General features: G+C 36.5%; 1 protein-coding gene across 1 annotated transcript; it reads right to left on the bottom strand.

Annotated features, from left to right (window-relative positions):
• Positions 1 to 558: 558 nt before the first annotated feature.
• LOC131689225 (uncharacterized) lies at positions 559 to 17,950 on the bottom strand. The gene is made up of 3 exons (XM_058974169.1): positions 17,780 to 17,950; positions 17,668 to 17,708; positions 559 to 5,652 (listed from the first exon to the last, which is right to left on the bottom strand). Exon 3 carries the CDS (start codon positions 5,628 to 5,630, stop codon positions 627 to 629), a length of 5,004 nt encoding a protein of 1,667 aa, XP_058830152.1. The 5' UTR covers positions 5,631 to 5,652; positions 17,668 to 17,708; positions 17,780 to 17,950; the 3' UTR covers positions 559 to 626.
• Between the last annotated feature and the right edge of the window lie 2,932 nt (positions 17,951 to 20,882).

Here is a 20,882-nt window from a genome sequence, read left to right as displayed (position 1 = left end):
ATGTCACTTCATTAAAAGCCTAATAACTTCTTCTAAAGAAGTTGGATCGATTTGTAGGCAATAAAATTATTCTTATTTTCAGTTTGTCATAAACTTATGCTTACAGCTCGTTTTAGCGGAGAAAACGTAGCTTAGTGCATTTTTTCCATGTAAATTGTCGAAAAATCATACTTTATGGTTTGCTAGCTACTCTTACGACTTTATTCAAATTCGGAGCAGACTTCTAGTGGGACTAGAAATGGACTCAGCGAAAGGGGGAAGCGATTGAGTTTTCAAAAATTCGTTTTTCTCTGGACAGTTCAGACGAGATTGCACCTGTCGTTTGGGCCAAAACACCAGAAAATCGGTCCAATACTCTTCAAGCAACCGATGTGGACAAATTATATCTAGGTTTTCTATGTGAACGTACTCAATTCGTCACTCCGCAACTGGATGTCGGATCAAAATGAAAATCTATAGTAGACGATGACAATAGTTTACCCTTCATTTGGGGTCTAGTTTGTGAAAATCGGTTCAGCAATCTCCGAGAAACCAATGAAATAGAACCCCTCTGGAAAATATTGAATAATTTTTTTTTATTTTATTTCCATATAGTAATACAAAACAGATTGGAATATTTTAGACATTTAATTCTGAATATTTCTATAAAAGTCAATGGTCTTCCTATGAACTTCTGCTGCTTGTTGAACATCTGCCGCTTTCGTAGCTCCTGCTTTGTTTGCCAACTTGGTTCTAGACTTTTCCACTGCTAAATAGCTGACGCTATTGCTTTCGTCATCTTCATCAACAAGCCCAACATGCTTCAAATCTGCCAAACAAACAATCAATTCATAACTACCACGGTTATCCTTTCTAGCAGTTCGGCCTTTGATTTGTGTCTCTTCTTTCACATCCAATGAAAAGAAAGTCTGAATTACATGAATTCCTCCGTTCCTCTCTACCGAAACGCTGGATTTGTAATCCACACCACGTCCCATATCACGAGTTGCTAAGGTAATAGTCCTTGCTATACCAGCATCGTTGATGTGGCGTTCCAGATCATCATCTGTCGTATTGGCGGTTAACACATAGATGCGATCGAACAGGAAAGAATACTCTTGAGAAAACTTGTTCAGTTTACAATCATTTTCGAAAAAAACTATTACAGATCGTTTTGCTGAAATCATACAATGCGCCCTTGAGAGGATTTGGTTCATCCATTCGATATTGGTTGGTAGACACACAAAATTTTTCGTTTTGTCAAACTTGAGATTTGAAGATCCGAAGAACGAAGGCATGACTGAAGTTTCAAGGATCTCATAATGTTCTTCCACTGCTTTCTTTTCGTACTTGTTGAGAGTTGTCAATGTACCAGTTACACCCAATATTAGCGGAAAATTATCAGGTAGTTTAGCGAAGGATATTCCACCAATTTGCAAATTCAAATAACCATAATTGTTTATGCGACCAATAGTGCGAGTGTAATTGGTATATTTTAATCTGAAATAGTTGAATATGTTGTAGTAACCAAGATAGGTGTCCGTTGTATATTCGCCCAAATCGGTTCTAATGGTTATCATTCCATACTCATTCATTGCAAAACGATTTATATAACTATCATCTTCTGTTCCACGGTAAACAGCCATTGCAGTTGAAATCATTTGATCCAGATGGTGCAAGTACAGCTTTTTATTCGTATATAATTGTTCCATCAGCTCATCACCGTAAGGCATCAGAAGTGTATAGGTGTCCGTCCTATTTATAAACTCTTTGAGCTGATGAATTTCAGGATGATCCATATAGTTTTCGTATTCCTTTATCTTGCGTCGAATAAAACCAGGATCCCAATGCCCTTGTGTAGCAAGATCCCAAATTTTGATTTGTATCAGTGCCAATCCAGGAATCATAGGAAATACGCCATGGCTGTACGTGTTGCCATAAAATTTTTCAGTGAAAAACACGTCTACTTCATCTATGAGCAGCACGGATTTGCTCAAGTCGACTGCATTTGGTTGATACTTAGTAGATGGTCTACTTTTTGACAGTCCCAAACACCGAAGAATATAGTTTCTTGCATTTCGTGTGGATCTACTAAGTTGTTCATGCGCCACATCTCCAAATGTATCGTAGGATATCATGTTATCAACAGAGAAGCGTTCATACAGTCCATTGAAATCATCAGCATCTCTACTAGCCAAATAACGACTATAACACATTATCTGAACGGAATGACCAAACAAGGCAAGTACCGCTGCGGTTAATCCTAGGATCAACGATTTGCCTTGACCAGTCAGTACCTGAGCAAGATGTTTTTCGACGCCTAACTCATCATCATCTGCACTCAATAATCTTAAAATGCAGAGAATTTGAATGCAATGAGGCTTCAAATATTGTCCGGTACTGGCAACATCTTTTGATGTTTCGATGGCCCACACAGCTCCTAGTCCAGCGATTATTCTTGGTAGTGTATGTTGCCTAAAGTCGCCTGTCCATTTGGATGTTAACATTGGTTTCACTGTCTTTTGCACATCACTAACAATATGATTAATTTTTTCCTCCCGTGAGCACCCAACGAGTGTTCCCATATACTCTTCAAACTGTTGTGTATATCTATTGTACTCGGCTTTTAGAAATGTTTCATCGAAGTTATCATTATCTTGCTGGCAAAGCTTCAGAGCGGTTTCTATGTCTATTGCGTTCAGGTTGCGAATGTACCAAAAGGATTCTTTTATCAGTAGTACTCTCTTGCTAAAGTCCGCAAATGATATACTTTCGTTGATCACAGTAGAGAAAGGTTTTGTGCTTTCCTTTACAAACCTATCGAAACAGATATAGTCGGGTTGTTCCTTTAAGTACATCAGAGAGCTCCTTATTGATGCTATAAGAAGAACTACAGAGTTTAACTGAGTCGATTCTGTTAGAGTTTCTTCACTATTCCATTTGTTCTTGACGGTGAGGTTGTTGATAAAATTAAGGAAGATTTTTATAACTTTGATCAGATAATGTGTTGGCACCTTCTCATCATCACACAATACCTCATATAATTGTGTGAATTTTTTGAAATTCGTGACTTGATAGCATCGCATTTCATTGTCCTTCCATTTGTTGTCTACAGGCTCGACTACTTTACTCAACGTGAAGACTTCTATGTTGACAGACGTTGGTAGCCTAACAAACCATTCGAATTGGAAATCATTAAGATCAATCAATAGCTCATCGTAAACTCGACAGAAACTGATGAGTTCAGTGGATTTCACTTTCTTTTCCAGTGCTACACTGACGCATTGCAATAGCTGTGTTTGAATTTCATTAACGTCTTCCTTGAAATATGCTCCTGGTAGCTTGTTAGAAATACTGGAAATAACTTCTTTGCGTTGTTTCCAATAAGCAGTGAACACCTCAATTAAATCGCGGAATTCGCTAAAGGTCATTCTATTTTCGAGGATTGCTAAATTAATGAAACTAACTTGTTTCTGTAAAATGTCGCTGTCCAAACTGCTTTCTTTGTGTACATAAGGCCCTGTCTGGGCAACAAACCGAAGTGTGTTGTGAGTAATCATACGAAGGGATTCTAAAGATTCCATTCTGAAATCATCTGACGATACAAAGTTCATGTAGAATGTAAACAGACACTTGAACACGTTTGTGTTATCTGGATCGTTTTCAAACATATGTACTATTGTATGATCCAGAAGACAAATCCAGACGTGTATTTCATCTGGCATGCATGCAACACTTTCCTCATTGATCCAAATGTTCTTGAACACTTTGTTAGTTTGTTTAATAGTTTTCTGTAACTCCATAGACGATTCAAAATTTTGAAACAGTTTGAAATCATACTTAAAACGTTTGGTGACTGTTGGTTTTCCAGGTTCAAAGTGGTTGGTCATATTGAGAAGCAATTTCAATTGATGCGATAGGCATACTTCCAATGTAGATTGAGGAATCCAGTTCGATAAATCAGTTAACTTCCATTCGTTGAGACTATATGTCAGAAGAGGATCTTGTTTTGCGAGTAGTTTTACCTCCTCTGCAACTTCGAATAGACTTTTACAAAGGAAGAAATAAATTTGACTTGTCGTCGGAATCACATCCCGTAAATGATCCTCGTCAATTCTTCTTACTTTTTCTAAAAATCTTGTAGACAAAACGGGTTGAACAGATTTGAACATATTGTTGTCTAATGCATTGTCCATATCGGAAAACAGCTTCAAATCAAACGAGGTCACGTACATAATTTGTTTGTCGTTTAGTTTTGTAAGACTGGCTTTCATTACAGCGGGACAAATTTCAAGTAGCTTTTTTTTGTGGAATGCTACACCTTTTCTTACTGCATCTCTGATAATGTCGAATAATTTTGATGGATCTGAACGTTTAAAAATGGTAGTAAAAGCACTGAGAAATTTGTTTCTCGCGTTCAATTTTTTTTCCGTTTCAACATGCATAAGTATTGCTGATTTGAGTCGATCAGAAACAAATCCATTGGCATTGATTGCTTCCAATAAATTCCGATTATTACAATTTTTCGGAATTTGTAGAATTGTTTGTAATTGAAAGAGATCTTCTGCATGCTGAAGCTCTTGTAGTGTTCCGTTACTTATTTCTTGCAGACACGATTGCAAAATATTTTCAGCCACCTTACTCTCCTGAAGTTGATCATCCAGCAATACTTTCTCTATTTTAAGATTTCTTAACAAAATCTTTTTTGCGTCGCGAAAATTGGTCGAATTATCCAGTTCATTCACTTGATCTATTGATACTCTGGCTACATAATGATTCTTTGATGTTAGCAAACAGCTTTCACTGTGCAATTTGAATTTCGATTCGCCTGAGCAAAATTTTCCTGAGTATAATAGGACACCATCGCTCGCATTGTGAAATGATTTGCGTTTGATATACTGTATTTTATCTAGACTGAACAACTTGCCTGTCTCTAATAAACTTCCTGTTGTTGGTGATTGTATCTGCGAATTTGGTCGATCTGATGTAGATGTGTCACGTGTTTGTAGGACATCATCCTTCCACATCGGACGTTGAAAGTTAAAGTCCACCGGATCACTCTGCTCATTGTTTACTGTTTTGCGAGGGGCGAAAAAGCTATTCAGAGGTTTATGGTTTAACTTGAACTCGTCCTTCCATGGAGGGGATTGTAATACTCTGAAGTTGAGTGGATCATTATCGCGTTCATTTGGTGTGCTGTTTTCTTCTGTTTCTACAGTATTCGTTGGAACTACAACGAGACTTTGTACGTCTTCATCTGTTGAGTTGGTGGGTTCGTTTAGGCAAAAGTCAACCATATTTGAAACTAGTAATTCCACAGATGGAGGGTTAGTTATTGATTCGTCTCCATCAATCAATCGATTACCATCTGTATCGGATGTAGTATCTGATCCATTGCCTGCAAAATCTAACTTATCACACCCCGACGCAGTTGCTTCACAATCAATCAGAAAATTATTTCCGCCGTCGATATTATCAAGGTCATTTGCAGCATACGTTTCACAATAGCCTATGCATAGCCATTCAGGTTCCTCTTCATGATCATCTTCGGAAACCTGATGCGTATTTTCCAAACTAAATGCATTATCTTCCTCGTAACTGTTGGAACATTCGTCATCGGATGTAATGTCGTTATCATTGTGAAACCTCATTATGATTTTTTAGAGAAACGATCTGGAATAATTATAAAACCTTAGTTACTTTAATGAATATCATGATATTAAATATATTTATAGAAATAGAGCATATAATAATTAATCGCTTTGGTATCTTGTGTATGCTGTATTTTCACACAGGGAACTTACACTAATTCCGTAAGGCTTTTTTAGAACTTTTCAACCTCCCACTCCCCCCAGATAAGAGTTCGTAAGATTTTGGTGAACTCCCCCTCCCCCCTACATAAGATCTTATCATGATTTGTGTAATTAAAAAATCATATTGTTAATTCATTAAATTATACGATGGCGAAAACGATACTTATAGAACTATTAAACAAATTCTGGACAAGATTTAACTAGAATCATCTGCAGTAATTTTATTTGCATCCTAATCTCGCCCAGTAGAAATTTCAGATTATTTTTTTGTAGATATTCAGCAACTTTGATTTGGTCAACATAATTTGCTTCGCTATATTCCACTTTCTTTGAGTCTATTTCCTAGTGATGTAGAACTCAAAAGAATTTATAACCTCTTCTGGTGTGAATTTATTGCAACTATAAGGGTATCAACACTTCTTAACTTGTAAGACAGATTGTGACTCCAGTTCTTGATCAGAAAAATGTACCGCCAAGAGTCAAGAAATTGCTGTAACTGCTCCAAAACCATCGACAATTAAGCAACTCCTCACGTTGGCAATAATCAACAAAATTCCATAACTAATTTTACTATCATATTCTGTTGCTGCAAAACACTTCAATTCGAGGTCCGCCTTTCCTTGACCATGATGTACAATATGTGCTTATATTGTTTGATATGCAAAATGTGCATGGCACAAATAAGAAATAGTTTCTTTTCTTATAAAAAGAATATTTTTCTTATTGATTTCATTTTTCATGCATGTTTTATGATATTACGTAAGAAGGGAGGAACCCTCCCTCCCCTCAGATAAGAATTTGTAAGCTCCCCCATATGCCATTACGTAATTAGTGTATGGCCCCACAAGTCTTCATGAACATATTTAGAGCATGGCTGGCTTGAGTAAAACCCGTGAAGGGGGAGGGGGTTTCCGGAACATGTTGAAGTTAGTTTTTAATCATTTGGCGCCATCTATCAGAATGACTTAACTTAAACATTGTAGCATGTGAGTTTGCATTGGGATCAATTAAAATATTTAGGCTCTTGTGTGAGCGTTGGATTAACGAGACGGGTAGAATTCTCGTGTCAAAATGTTTTCGGTAGTTTGAAGGTACCTATGGCTATGTAGCTACTTATGTTTTATTGACACACAAGTTTAATATTTCGGATCTGAAAACATGCGTTTGTATTCCCAAAGCACCGACTCAACTGGGAGCACGCCTCCTGAAAGTCGGGGGCTAGTTGGACATTTTTGTGGTTAACCCTCAAAAAGGCAAGGAACGGGTCTCAGAGGCCCGGCTAGTTACAGTTCTCTAGTTTCAATGAACTTGTAATTTGGAATACAAGTGATCGAGCGTTTTCGGGCTTTCGATACTCTCACTGATAAAATGACAAAAGCTTTCGATTTTATTGGAACTTAGGAGCGATGTTTCATGAAGTCACAATTTTAGCTTGCCTTTTTGAGGGTTAAGGAGAATGAGTCGGTGGAGCATGAAGAAGGAGCTGTAGATTTTAGACAATGTTAGCGTAAAGATGCACCGATTTGAATTTTTAAGGTGATAGTGGCTAGTACAACTAGCACGTTTCCTAGCGGTGTGCAAATGGTTTAGGGACAAACTGTCGAAAAACAAAGATGGATTGGACAAAAAGGCGAATGACAAATGGTCGAAAGACAAAAGGTCGAAAGGCGAAAAGGACAAAAGGTCGAAGAGACAAAAGGTCTAAATGGACAAAAGGTCAAAATAGACAAAAGGTCGAAAGAGACAAAAGGTCGAAAGGGACAAAACATCGAAAGGGACAAAACGTCGAAATGGACAAAGCATCGAAAAGATGCAGTATTTCTTAACATAGTGTTTTAATTAGAATCATTACTGAATGTAAAAACCAAGACGATCCATTACTGTTGTTTCATTATTAACCATGTATTTCTATTTGCTTAGTTCGTTACTGTGTTGTATTTAAATGGAGTAGACCATTCCTGTTTATTTTTGCCTTCTCTGACTACAATTGACAGTGTATTGTTCTGTTTTCATGGTGATTTGGGGCCTTTGAATTAGTTCGGAAATCTGTGATAACTGCTTTGTTGCCGTCTGTTATCTATCATTCGTCAGCCGTTTCATACGCAGCTATACTCTCTTCAAGTAGTATCTCCTCAACTTTGAAACTTGCGCCGGTTTTGGCAGTTTTTAAATTTAAAAATAATCTGAATAAAGCTATATTTTTAAATCTTCTGAAAATCGATTTTAACTTATATGTTAATGTTAAACAAATAATGAATTCTACCATGAACTTGAATTTTGCTATAAAATTTTTAAATCATGAAATACAATAATTTGAATTTGATGTTTTTCCTTCTTTATAACATGAGCTGTTCTTTATATGATGATTGATCTGCCAATTATATTCCTTTCTCAGTGATGATTTGCGATTTGCGGTTCAACACATTGTATTTTGATCGCCTGTCACAATTAATTATAGTACTGAAATATTCAATAGTGCCAGGCACAAAATATGTTCGATGAAACTAAGACGGAACTGCTTCAAAGTTGATTGCATAGCCAGCGTAATGCGGTGTAACCGCATAACCGAGGCCAAGGAACCAAAGTGGCGCAAAGCCGCTGAGGATCCGCTGGACAAGGTGGCCACCGACCCGCCGTAGGAAGCGGCGGCCCCTCTCAAGCAAACCTGTGATCCACTCGTTTGTCCGGCTTACTCAACCATTGGGTCGATAAATTAGTTTAGGTCCGACTGAGCGGAGCGACGTCGGACAGCACACGAAGTAAAGCGATGCGGCCTAGCCACATTAGGCGGCAGTTTTGATATATTTATTAATTTTACTCTTCTGCTTTAAAAATGATGGCTGTGATTGGTATACGACATTTTTATTCTATATATAATATTGCTAAACGATTTTTGTTTCACTATAATATACAGAGAAACATATAATTCTAAATATAATATAAACTATTTTCCTAAGAATAAATTATATTTTCAAAACTACAAATTCACGTTGTTTGAACTTTAGCCTGCAAGATATAGCTACGGATCTATCTGCTTTAGCGTTTTCCAGTTCACTGAACAAGCGGTTTAAGCGCCACCTCTTACGAGGACCACTTGTTTCGTTCAAGGTTGCCCAACCAGAAACCCAACCCCAAGGCTATAAGTATTTCTAAATTTTGGGGAAAACGAAACGGCTGCCGCAAAAGCAGAAGAGTCCTCCGTCTCACGGGATGACACCAAGTAATAATCAAAAGATCGCAACTAAACTACTGGTTATCATCACAGGCAGAGTCCCCAATAACTACCAATAATAAGTCAGCTTCCGAAACCAAAGTGGCTGTTAGGCTGTTCACTTCACACCTTTCACACCGCTGCTTGCACCAAATTTGATGAAAGCTATTCGACGACGACGCGGCTGTTTTGCGCTGCCTTGCGCGAAAGTGTTGTTGAGGTCCTATCTTGGAGTTCGGCAACTGCTGGTAGTGTCGGATCTCCGTAGAGCGTACTAGAAACAAAATACGGATGCAACGATCCGGCTGACGGCGTTTAGCGGTGCCGCTTTACGCACGTGGCGGTGCGTCTTTGTCCGCACTTCGTATCGCCTGTAAGTCCACAAGCCGCGCTATAGCAAACAGAAAACGACATGGAGAGAAAACGTCCTTTGGTTTGTACGCAAGTAGAACATTTGCTCTAGCCGCCCGGTATTCATACTTCATCATAGGAGATGGAAGAAGTGAACAGCCTATATTTACAACAGGGAACTGGAATTTCTGAATTGGAAGCTATTTGACCTCTGATACACGCAATTGCTACAGAACATTTCCAATCCTTTAAAGTTTTATCTATGAATATATTGGCTATGATATTTGATTTTTAGTTCCTGGAAGGGTACTTAAAAAAAATGTAAGGTTAAAAATTTGGTTTCGACTTTAAATTTATCCGACCTTTCGTCTTTCGACTTTTTGTCCTTTCGACCTTTTGCTTTTCGACCTTTTGTCTTTCGACCTTTTGTCCTTTCGACTTTTTGTATTTTCGACCTTTTGTCCTTTCGACCTTTTGTATTTTCGACCATTTGTCTTACGACCTTTTGTCTTTCGACCTTTTGCCTTTCGACCTTTTGTCATAGATTCGTGCAAAGTGCGCTCTTCACCCTACTAAGCGTAAATGCGATGGGTTCGAGTCGTACATGCGATGTAGACTAGGGCATCGCAATTTTTTTTATTCTCAATGGCACAATGCCAAAGTAAGCTCAGATGCCAAATTTCACATCATTTGGACAATTCTAGACTCCACTTCGCTTCAAATTTTTGAAATTGGGGTATTTGGGGAAAATATAGAGGAAAATACATTAAATGCTATAACTTTTGAAATAGCAATCAGAAAATTACAATTTATACCTCTTTTTAAAGGAAATAACCTTAGTATTTGAATATGGATTTATTTCTAGAAAAATACTGGAAAGTGGGGTACTGGGTCATTTTGGGCTGAAAATCCCCTTTTTTCGATAATGTTTCTACTCCGTGATGCGAATTATACATATTTTGCAGTTTTATAATGTAAAAAAATCTCAGAAACCGAACGGAAGCTTTTTGATCTTAGTCCGAATACGAGAAGTTGGGGTTATAGGGCCTTTTGTGTTTCATATTAAATTTTATCATTTTCTCGTGCATATATTTTCATTATTCTTCACTCAATTTTAAAAAAAAAATGTGTCTTGTTGAACGTGGAAAATCCTTGGGAACAAAATAAAAACAGATTTGTTACCGGTAAAATTCAGAAGGATCAAATTATCTGATATATAGTCTCGATTTTACATTTTTATCAAAAAATCTCACATATTAAGGTGAAGATATGTGGAAGCCACGTTGCTAGGCACCGACTCGCTTGTTTACATTGAGAAAAACTGAAATTTGAAGTGAAAATTCAAACGCACAAATGAGAGTTTCCGAACATTTTCCTTTGGTCATCTGCATATTGGCAGAAAATTTGAAGTTTTGTTAGTAAACGATTAAAGTTTCGCGAGTGTTTTTGCAGTAGTGTGTGAATAAAGTGCATTTGAAAAAGTGCAATGAAAAGGAGAAGAAGAAAAATAAGAGTGTTTCAAAAAGAAACCCCAAGTGAAGAGGGATGATATTTTCGCACAAAATAGGAGCTACGGATGGCATTCCATCAAAAACTCGGATTGATTGTATAGGAAAATGTTCTAGCTTCCTTAAGTAGCAGCTTCGTGACACACCAGCAAGGTTAGTGTGTTGAAAAACGTATTTTTATATTTGCTCATGTCAGATAGGGTAAAGTGCCTATTTTCACCATACTAAGCAAGGTGCCTAACTAATTCATTAATTTCTCGCCCTATAATCAATGGAATGCGTAAAAATTGACATCAACAACTTTGCTTCATTGTTAAGAACCAATATAATAACACAAAAGCGCTGAAAACAGTAAAATTCTCGTGTTTGAGCGCAACGAAAACTCGAATCGAGTGCCTCTATTGTTGCGCTACCATTTGGCTCAATGCGTTGAACAAAGATGGCAGACACTGCTCTAACCAACGGCTTCAAATGGATAGGGCGATAATAGAAACATGGCGCAAATGGGCTCATCACCCTACATGGTTAGGCAAGGAAGAGGGGTGTGTGCGGCGTAGCAGTTATGTTGTGGCTCGCATGTATAATGTCCTTAACTCAATTTAACAACAAAATTCTTATTTAATTCACTACTTTTAGTGTAAAATACGCTTACGGATCACATGAGAAACGTCTCATTCCTGGAAAAATAGGGTAAGTTGAGTAATAAGGACATTTAATGAAAAAATGTGATTTGTAGAGGTAATGCTAAAAATTTGATGTTTCTGAATTTTACCGCTAACGAATGTATTTTTGTTGCATTCCTAAAATTTTTCTCGTTCAACAAGTTACATTTTATGAAAATTGATTGAAGAATAATAGAGATATATGCATAAGAAAATTATAAAATTTAACATGAGTGACAAAAGGCCCTATAACCCCAACTTCTCGTATTCAGACAAAGGTTAAAAAGGTTCCGTTCGACTTTTGAGATTTTTTCACGTTATAAAAACTGAATCACGGAGCAGAAAAAATATTAATAATAGGGGATTTAGGGGCCAAAATGACCCAGTACCCTACTTTCCAGTATTTTCTTGAAACAGGAATAACTCCATTCAATTCTATGGTTAATTCCTTTAAAAAGGTATAAATTGTGAATTTCTGATTGCTACTTCAAAAGTTATAGCATTTAATATATGTTTTCTCCATATTTTCCCATAGTACCAATTTCAAAAATTTCAAGCGAGGTGGGCGGGAGTCTAGAATTGTCCAAATGATGTTAAATTTGGCATCTGAACTTACTTTGACAGTTGTCACACTATGAGAAGGAGGGCCTTTGCGCATTCATGGATTGAGTTCGAATTTTAATGTGGTGTGGATACGTGCATATGCTGCTTGGGAGTGAGTTTGCGTTGTGAATAATTGAATATGTGAATTAAATTGAATGTATTTGTTAAGGAGGACAATTTGTATACATACACTATGCGTCTATCTGCATAGTGTATACACTGCCGATACCCGTATAACAGTTCCATATGCATTTTCAACAGTTTTAAGTTAACATCAGGGTTAGGTCTTATTGTTTTTGTACTATCAAATAACGCACTGAAAATTATTGATTTATTCATGATATGTACATAAAACACCAACTAATGTCAGTCCCATATGAAAAGCACCCACATACATATGAATATTGGATGAAAGAAGAAGACAATACTTATCTGTTATATTTGTATTACAATTTTTTTCGACTTTCCTGATCAAATGCACATCAGTGAAACTGATTTAGGGGTGGTAGGGCATACTGTAGTTTTAAATCGCACACAGCTCCCCTTTTTCATTTTCATTTTACAGCATTTGGTGGGGCAATGAGACCGCAAGTCAGTCCAAGGCCGATGAGAGGTTATGGCAGAATGGTCCACGTAGACCACAAAAACGCCATGGGAGGAGATCAGGGTGTGGGTTGGAATAGGGTTAATGAATTGATGTATGCTTGACGAATAATTGCACTGCAGAATGTGATGAAAAGGTGCAGTGAACAGTACTACCACAGATAACAGACGTTTAGGCTCGATTCGAAACGTGTGTAAATACCCGCTACTGAAATTCCGAATAAATCAGATAAACGTTTGTAGGTGGCGCAGTGATCAACTCAATGCACTTGGAGTGCAGTTGCGTTGTGTTTCCCCGGAACGTCGCAACTGCAGTGTTGCTGTTTATTGCAATAACTTTAAAAATACCTTTTTTAACATTTTTTCCCAAATTTGTGTAATGAAAAAGATACATTATACGGTGAGATACGGAAAAGTTGCTGCAACAGTATTACAAAACAAGATGTCCGCTATCCAAATAATCCAAGTAACATTATCCAAATCCAAATAACAAACTCATTCGATCTTGTCCGATCCGCAAATTCCAAGCGATTTGAAATAATGGTAATAATGGTTATTAAATGAGAAAAAAATATTTTTTTATTACATGCATCGATAAAACTGATTTTCGTGATTACAACAATGTTTTTTTTCCAACTCAGGAAACGTGAAAATAAAATTTAAATTTAAAATAAAGAAATATGTTGACAGTCATGATTTGACACTATCAGAAGCATTTGACATATCGAATTTCACTACAAATGATGCCCTGTCAGAAAATATGAATACATGTTTTCCTGGTTTTCCCGCAGGGTTATTTTTATTTGACATAAACACCAACGACACGACCTGAAACTTCATGAAATCTTTTGAAGAGAAAGTGTGCGAGTAATTTACCGCCAGTTACCAGTTCATTGAGTCGCCCCTCGATACGACCAAAAAATATTTTTTTCAGCAACACTTTTTGTTTATTTTATTTTCTGTTGCTGTATAGCAACCATTTTATGTTTACAGGTAGCGTTCTTTCGTTCGATGTGGAAGGAAAGACAAGCTTTGAAATCCCGCTGAATCGTTTCCCAGTGTAATGCCGGAAAGAAACAAACAAAACAAACAAAATAAACACCATCAAATGTATATAGTTTTTTTCATTTTGGGGGTGGTCTTGATAGGCCATATGTAAACAACTGCAGTTTTCCTATGTATGGTTTTCTATGTTTACATAAGATGTATTTTAAAAAACCTGTAAACCTGTGATCATCTCGTTCACCCGGTTTACCCAAACATACCCAGTTAAACTCACTCCGGAACCGGTTCGGATTTCTTAATGAAGTCATTATGGATTCCAAATCAAATGCAACAACCGATTCCGACTCAGAATCGGTTGTTGCATTTGATTTGGAATCCATACTGACTCCATTCAGGATTCCGAATCAAATTCCGAATGGTTTGACCGGGTAGGGGCTTCAACCAGTTTAAAGCCGACTGAGTGGCAGCGAAGTAGGACAGTATGACAAAAAGTAATGTGGCGTAAACACATTAGCCAGCTCTCGTTTCACTAATGTGGCTACGCCACATCGCTTTCTGCTGCAGGGTTACCAAAAATACAGAATAATCTGTATTTATACAGATTTTTCAGCCATTTTCAGACCAAGAATCTGTATGTGCAGATATACAGATTTTTGCGTGTATGTACAGATATACAGATTTTTGAGAAATGATGTTACAAAAACTATTTTTAGAAATATTTTTTACAGTTTCAGTAATACTTCCTCTTTGTCTCTCTTAGCTTAGCCCTCTATATTAGGCTGTGCACGCTGACGAAATCGACTTAAAAATGACTTTTACTGTGAGCCGTGTTTACAAACATTGCTTCACCCGGCTCATAGTAAGTCATTATTTATGTCTACTTCGTCTGCGTGCACAGCCTAATCAAAATATATCTTCACATTCGAGAGTGGTCGCTCATTCTGAAAGGTAAAGGTTTGTAGTACACTCAGGTTAGCACCCAGCAAACGCCTGGCTGAAGCCTACTTCCAGAAACGCTCTGTGACTTTGTTAAGTCTTAATTCTTTGTCCGAAAATATGACAGCTACATTGGTTGACTTAATGTATATAACATTATATATCAACAAAAGTAATTAAATGAAGAAGAAAATTATTTTTCCATTTTGCACATCGGTAAAGTTCAAGTTTCTGGATGTAAAATATCAGAACGATTTGTAGTGTTTTTTACGAAAATGTAAACAGGTCCTTGCTTGACTGATTTAAACAACAGGAATTAATATCTTCGATAGATAATCCAGCAAAAGGTTAAACGACTCAACTGATTCGATACAGATATCGACACAGATTTTTCGAAGAGTAAACACAGATGAAAAGATTTTTTAGGATAAAAATACAGATTTAATTTTGGCAACCCTGTTCTGCTGTACTGTCCGACATCGCTACCGCTCAGTCGTCTTTAAACTAGCTATAAAGCGGACCCTACACGTGCAGAAATATTATCAATAAATCGTTTATTGATCAATATATTGTTCGTGTAAGGGCATCTTGAAAATATTGATCATGTAGAAATCAAATGGGATTGACATATTGAAGCAGTCTTGACAATATTTTTATTGACAATATTGTCGTCCCGTGTAGGGTCCGCTTAAGGCTACTGTGCACCTCGGCAATTTGATCACGGGATTTAGTTCCCTAGCCATTTCAAATGGGAGATGGATTTTCAATTTTCCGTGATGGAAATAGTCTACACGGAAAAATTAATATTCCGGTAGTATAAACCCAATTCTGGAAAATGTCACAGGTTTTTAAAATTCTCCATATAAAAAATCCGGACGGAAACAATTCAACATGAATGGTTTCCGTCGGGAAGAATGGTTATTTTAATACTTTTAAAAATCTGTGATGTTCTGAAACAACTGGTATTTTTTAGAAACAGCAGAAGTATTATTTTGACAGTTTGAAGATACCGGCTGAAAATTTTACAGTAGCCTTAAACCGGGCAAATGGGATCACAGGTTTGCTTGCACTTCCGGCGACAGGTTCATCAATAGCTCGTCCGGCGGTTCCTTGGTCTCGGGTATGCAACAAAGCTGCATCACACTTGCTCCGCTGTATACGTTAACTTGTTAGAGTACTATGTCTTTCTTATGTGTGTCATTAAACACAACTTACTTTTCAGTTTATCAAACTTTGGTAAAAACAATTACATTTCCGCTCTCCGATTCTGTTTACTTGAGCTAAAATACACATTTTAGCGCAAAAGCGCATTAAAAATTGACCTTTATCACTTAAGTCTCTAAACTAGACAGTAACCAAATACTAGGTTCGGAAACGTGTATCTTCATGAATAAGGGCTTTCCTTTCTCTTCTCCCTTTTTCACCACTGGATAAACAATAGCATTCACGCGGATCACCTCAAAATTACTGGCATTCGATATGGAAATTCGTTTCTTTATCTGGTAGGTGGATAGATGCTGAATTGTGATAAAACCTAATTATTGTCCATTTTCGTTGCACATTGAGGCATAACAGACATAGCAGCAGTTGGCCAAGATTCCCCAGTTAAGGCTACCGTATGACTCGGGAATTTGATCACGGGATTTTGTTCCCCAGCCATTTCAAATGGGACGTGACGAATGAAACCTTATTTAATGTCACGTAAATACAAACAAGCAAAAAAATCAAATAGGAGATGGATTTTCGATTTTCCGTGACGGAAAAAGTCTACAAGAAAAAATCAACATTCCCGAAGTGCAAACCCAATTCTGGAAAATGTCATGGGTTTCTAAAATTTTCCAAACCAGAAATCCGGGCGGAAACAATTCAACATGATTTACACTTCTAATAATTAGGGGAGAGTGAGGACACTTGATCCTTGGAGATATTTGTTTCCCTGGCCATATTTTCTAATCTATACGCATACAGTTATCACAATATAAAAAGAAAATGAAGTATTTGGTCATTTATGATGTTTAAAAAACAAATCTGATGTATTACATTTGGTTTGGAAAAGTTATGATATTTTGAAAATATGTGTTTAAATCCATCTCGAAGATGCCACAATTTTTTTTAACGGTTGTATGAGATCGTCGAACTAATTATTTATGAATAATTTCAAGTACTTTCTAAGGGCTTTTGCCTAGAAAAACACCTTTTTCGAATAAAAAGTTTTACAACACGTACAAAAAAATTAAATTTTGTTCACCTCATACAACAGGTATCTTTGATCTCTGTAACACTGGGTATTCTTGATCCCTATCATTAGTTCTCTCAAACACTTTCGAAATGTATAGAAAATGAAAAAAAACATCATTTTCCCAACGTACCTGGCACTATTAATTGATCAAAAATGTTATTTTCCGTGAACAAATGATGGTATACACTACTGAAGGCTGAAAAAGCCATCAGTTAAACAGCACTGATTTATCGCACATACTTGTCTTGACTTTCTACTTGTCTAAGTTTGTATTGAATCTAAAAAGCTAGTATTATTAATTAATTTGTCAGGATAGGTGTTTAGCTGAACCTTCGTGTCTATAGATCATAGTGTGCTTTGTTTCTTTAGCCCTAGTAGGCGGGGGATCAAGTTACCACACGTTTTCACAAAAACCTCGTTCTGGCATGATTTTCAAAACTATTCATCTTGCTGATAGGACATAGTATTCGGATTAATATATTATTCATAGCTCTTACAATTCGAATTGACTAAAAGTTATGAGAATAACACAAAGGTGAGTTCAAGCGTACCCACTCTCCCCTAAACTGTAAGGTACGTTAATTTGAAAGATTTATTTTAAATTGTTTTTTATGAATCTATAAAATAAGTAAATAACGCTGAATTCTCATCGAAAATTAAATGTGATTCATTTTGTATATGGATTGAAATGAGTTAAGGTATTAATACAATTTCAGCTATTTTGTTGTCGTTATTAAAATTGATTCGCTTTACTTACCCGTTTGTTTGCTGCCCTGACGAAACAGATCCTCAATTAAGCTAGATAATAAAAATAAACAGTAAACAAATTTTGTGAACCTTTTTCTAGAAACCAAAAGCACTATACTTACGTATCAACCACCGAAACTCAAAATCAGTTAAACTGTTTGTAGCTATGCAGATAAACTAGGAATTAGAGAATATATACCGAGAGTCGCCACATTTTGTTCCGAAAATATACATATAACAAATGGATAGGTAAGCAATTTTTACTTGTCATTAATGTATTGACTAACCCATGTGCAGTTGTGTTAGTGCGAGAGTGAGGTTAAATCGGGTGGAATTTTTGCCAAATGAGTTAAATCAGATGGCGAATTGTAAACATCGCGTTATATGTATAGTGTCTATACACATTACAACTGTGTTGGTGTCCTAGACGTCAAATAAGTCAATTGGTATCATAAGCAGAGAGTACTTTTATTACTGGATTAGTGTGTTCCACGGTTTGTTTTCCTCCACCTGGCATAGATTGAATTAACATGACACAAATACTACATCACCAGCTGGTGAAAAAAAACAAAGCCAAAGACGGTAATAGCAAATAGCTAACCAAACATATCAAATGGCGCTAAGTGCAAATGACACTCTTTTTGTTTACTTTCTCTTTTGCTAATAACTCGGCATTTTATACGTTTATTCCCTAACTCTTAGCATAAGATGCTTGTCAAAATCAATCTTTCGATACATCCTGAAACAATATTGTAAAGTTCTCGACAAACATATGATTACGGCCTAAAAGCCAACTGTCAAAATCCAATTTGAATGGAAATTCCAGACAAACCGTTACTAGTCAAACACAGTTCACAACAGTTTATGAAAGAGAAAACTTTTCTCTTTCATTTACTACCAACATCTGTGATTGGCGTGTAACGGTTTGTCCAGATTTTCCATTCAAAGTGGATTTTGACAGTTGGCTTTTAGGCCGTAATCATATGTTTGTCGAGAGTTTTATGATGCCGCCGTGAATCGAAAGAGAAAATAGAGGCGTTTATTTACACTTAGGACCACTTGACATGTTTGTCTAGATGGAATTGTTTTCAAACAACAAACTGCACTAGTGTTCGTGAGACCGGTCAATAAGAACTCAATTCGTGATCTAACGCTGGATGTCGACCGCCAGACGGCACGAGAGTGCAATGATGTTTTTTTTCATCTGTCAAAACATATTGGAAAGTAAATTTTGAATTTTATAAATTCAATCAATCCTACCTCTGAAAAATATCCAGATAGTAAATTTCATGTTACATTACTAAAAATTGGTTCTTCCGTGTTCTGTATATACCAAAATAAAATTTAGGGGTTTAAATTTCGATAGAAAAAACGATAGTGGGCGAAAATCACTGGATTAAAGAGTGGAGTAGTGTTGGCAATCGAAGTTATCCAAAGCAAATCTACCTATTGAACACTCAAAACGTCTACCTATCGGATACGAAGAATAACAATGCTCGAATGCGTGGGGAGTATCGTTATTATGTGATTATAATTATGAGAAAAAATTCAATGATGTAATATTAACATTATTTAAAACCAGGAATTTTTCGCTTAACGACAATTATTGAAAAATATGTGTTCACTGATATTCAAATTTGGTACTATTTCAAACACCGGAACAGCTCTGGGTAGTGTTAATAATCTTCTACCGACAGTGGAAATATGAAGGTATTTCTCATATTTAAAGTGCAGCTAAAATTTTGACATTTTTGTGTATGCATTCCACTTATACATATGTACTTATTCAAATTTATCTTAAGCTGCAATTACGACTGTTTTTGTCACACCCCAATCAGACGGCAAGCGGTAAAAATCAATGCATTTCGTTCTTAGTTGCGGATCAGTTGAGAACCGGAAAAAGATTAAATTCTTTATACGATGTTATTTATCGTACTGATTTTTACAAAATAATAGTAAACACTTAATTTTAAATTTTTAAATGCACAAAGTTAACTTTTAACTGAAGCGTTCGGGTGAAGTCATTTGAAATTTAACTAAAAATAAAAGGTTGCCAAAATTTAAAAAAGACCAATGATTGGTCCAATGTTGCCAATCCTCTTTACGCAACTCTACTATTAAAAACTCTGGGATACAAAATCCAAAGGCCTTAACCCATTCATGCCCATGTTGTTTGTGGACAACAACGTTTTTAAATAGCTATAACTTTTGATTAAGATAAGATTTGCTACCAAAAACAAGTAAGGCTAATAAATGTGACTATTGCCTTTCATTTGAGTATTAACAGTTACAAGGATCAGCTCTAGAACTGAAGTTATTGCAATTAGTCTGATTGGATTCCGACGGAGCAGTGCTGCCAGGGACAGTTTACGTTGATGACGGAAAATGAATTTTTCATATATCTTCGTTATGTTGCAATACTATTGAAAACTGATAAATCTTATCAATTTAGACTGTCTTCCGCTACGTTTTCCACACAATTAGACCATTGTAAATATTCTAGGAGAATTGTATTGAGCATTGGAAGGTGAAAATTGAGCAGTATCTAGCACTGTGAGGGAAGTACCTATCTTTATGAAAAATAGCTTTTCGTGTTTCCTAGCGCCACTGTTATCAAGGAAAAATAGTTTTGAAATCCTACATGCTCTAGAAAAAAGTTGGGCATGAAAAGGTTAATATAAAGGTACGCAAAGAGTGTGCAGATAGTGAAGCCAAAACAGTCTACCCATCGAGCAAAATTAGAATCCAGCTTTGCTGCAGAGTTAACAGATATAGATTCCAATTGTGCTCGATAGGTAGGCTTTTTTTACTTCACTCTTTGCGCAACTGTTCTCTATAAACTGTGACAAAATCGATAGATACGCAGTAAAAATGTAATATGTCTTAACGAAAACTGCAGGCACGGGGAAGAAAGTTGATTTTCATTAAATTTCTGTCTTATTTTTTGGAGCCGTACACGAATGACGTAGTTTTTTCGGCGATTTTCGACCATCCCTCCTCCCTCGTACCATTTCGTCACAAAATTCCAACATTCCCCTTGTAAATAATGTAGTATTTCCCTCTCTCTTGCGCAACGCGACCGGGAGATGAAAAAACCGGTTTTAATCCACCTAGCGGTGCAATTGTGCCTTTCTCAATCATGAACACGAGAATTTTTTAGTTGCTTATATTTATAAAAATCTTTCAAATGTATACATCACAATTTTATTATACATGACTTGACAA

Source organism: Topomyia yanbarensis, chromosome 3 (assembly GCF_030247195.1).
Source record: "Topomyia yanbarensis strain Yona2022 chromosome 3, ASM3024719v1, whole genome shotgun sequence".
Taxonomy (NCBI): Eukaryota; Metazoa; Arthropoda; class Insecta; order Diptera; family Culicidae; genus Topomyia; species Topomyia yanbarensis.
This window is presented reverse-complemented; position numbering and strand designations above follow the sequence as displayed.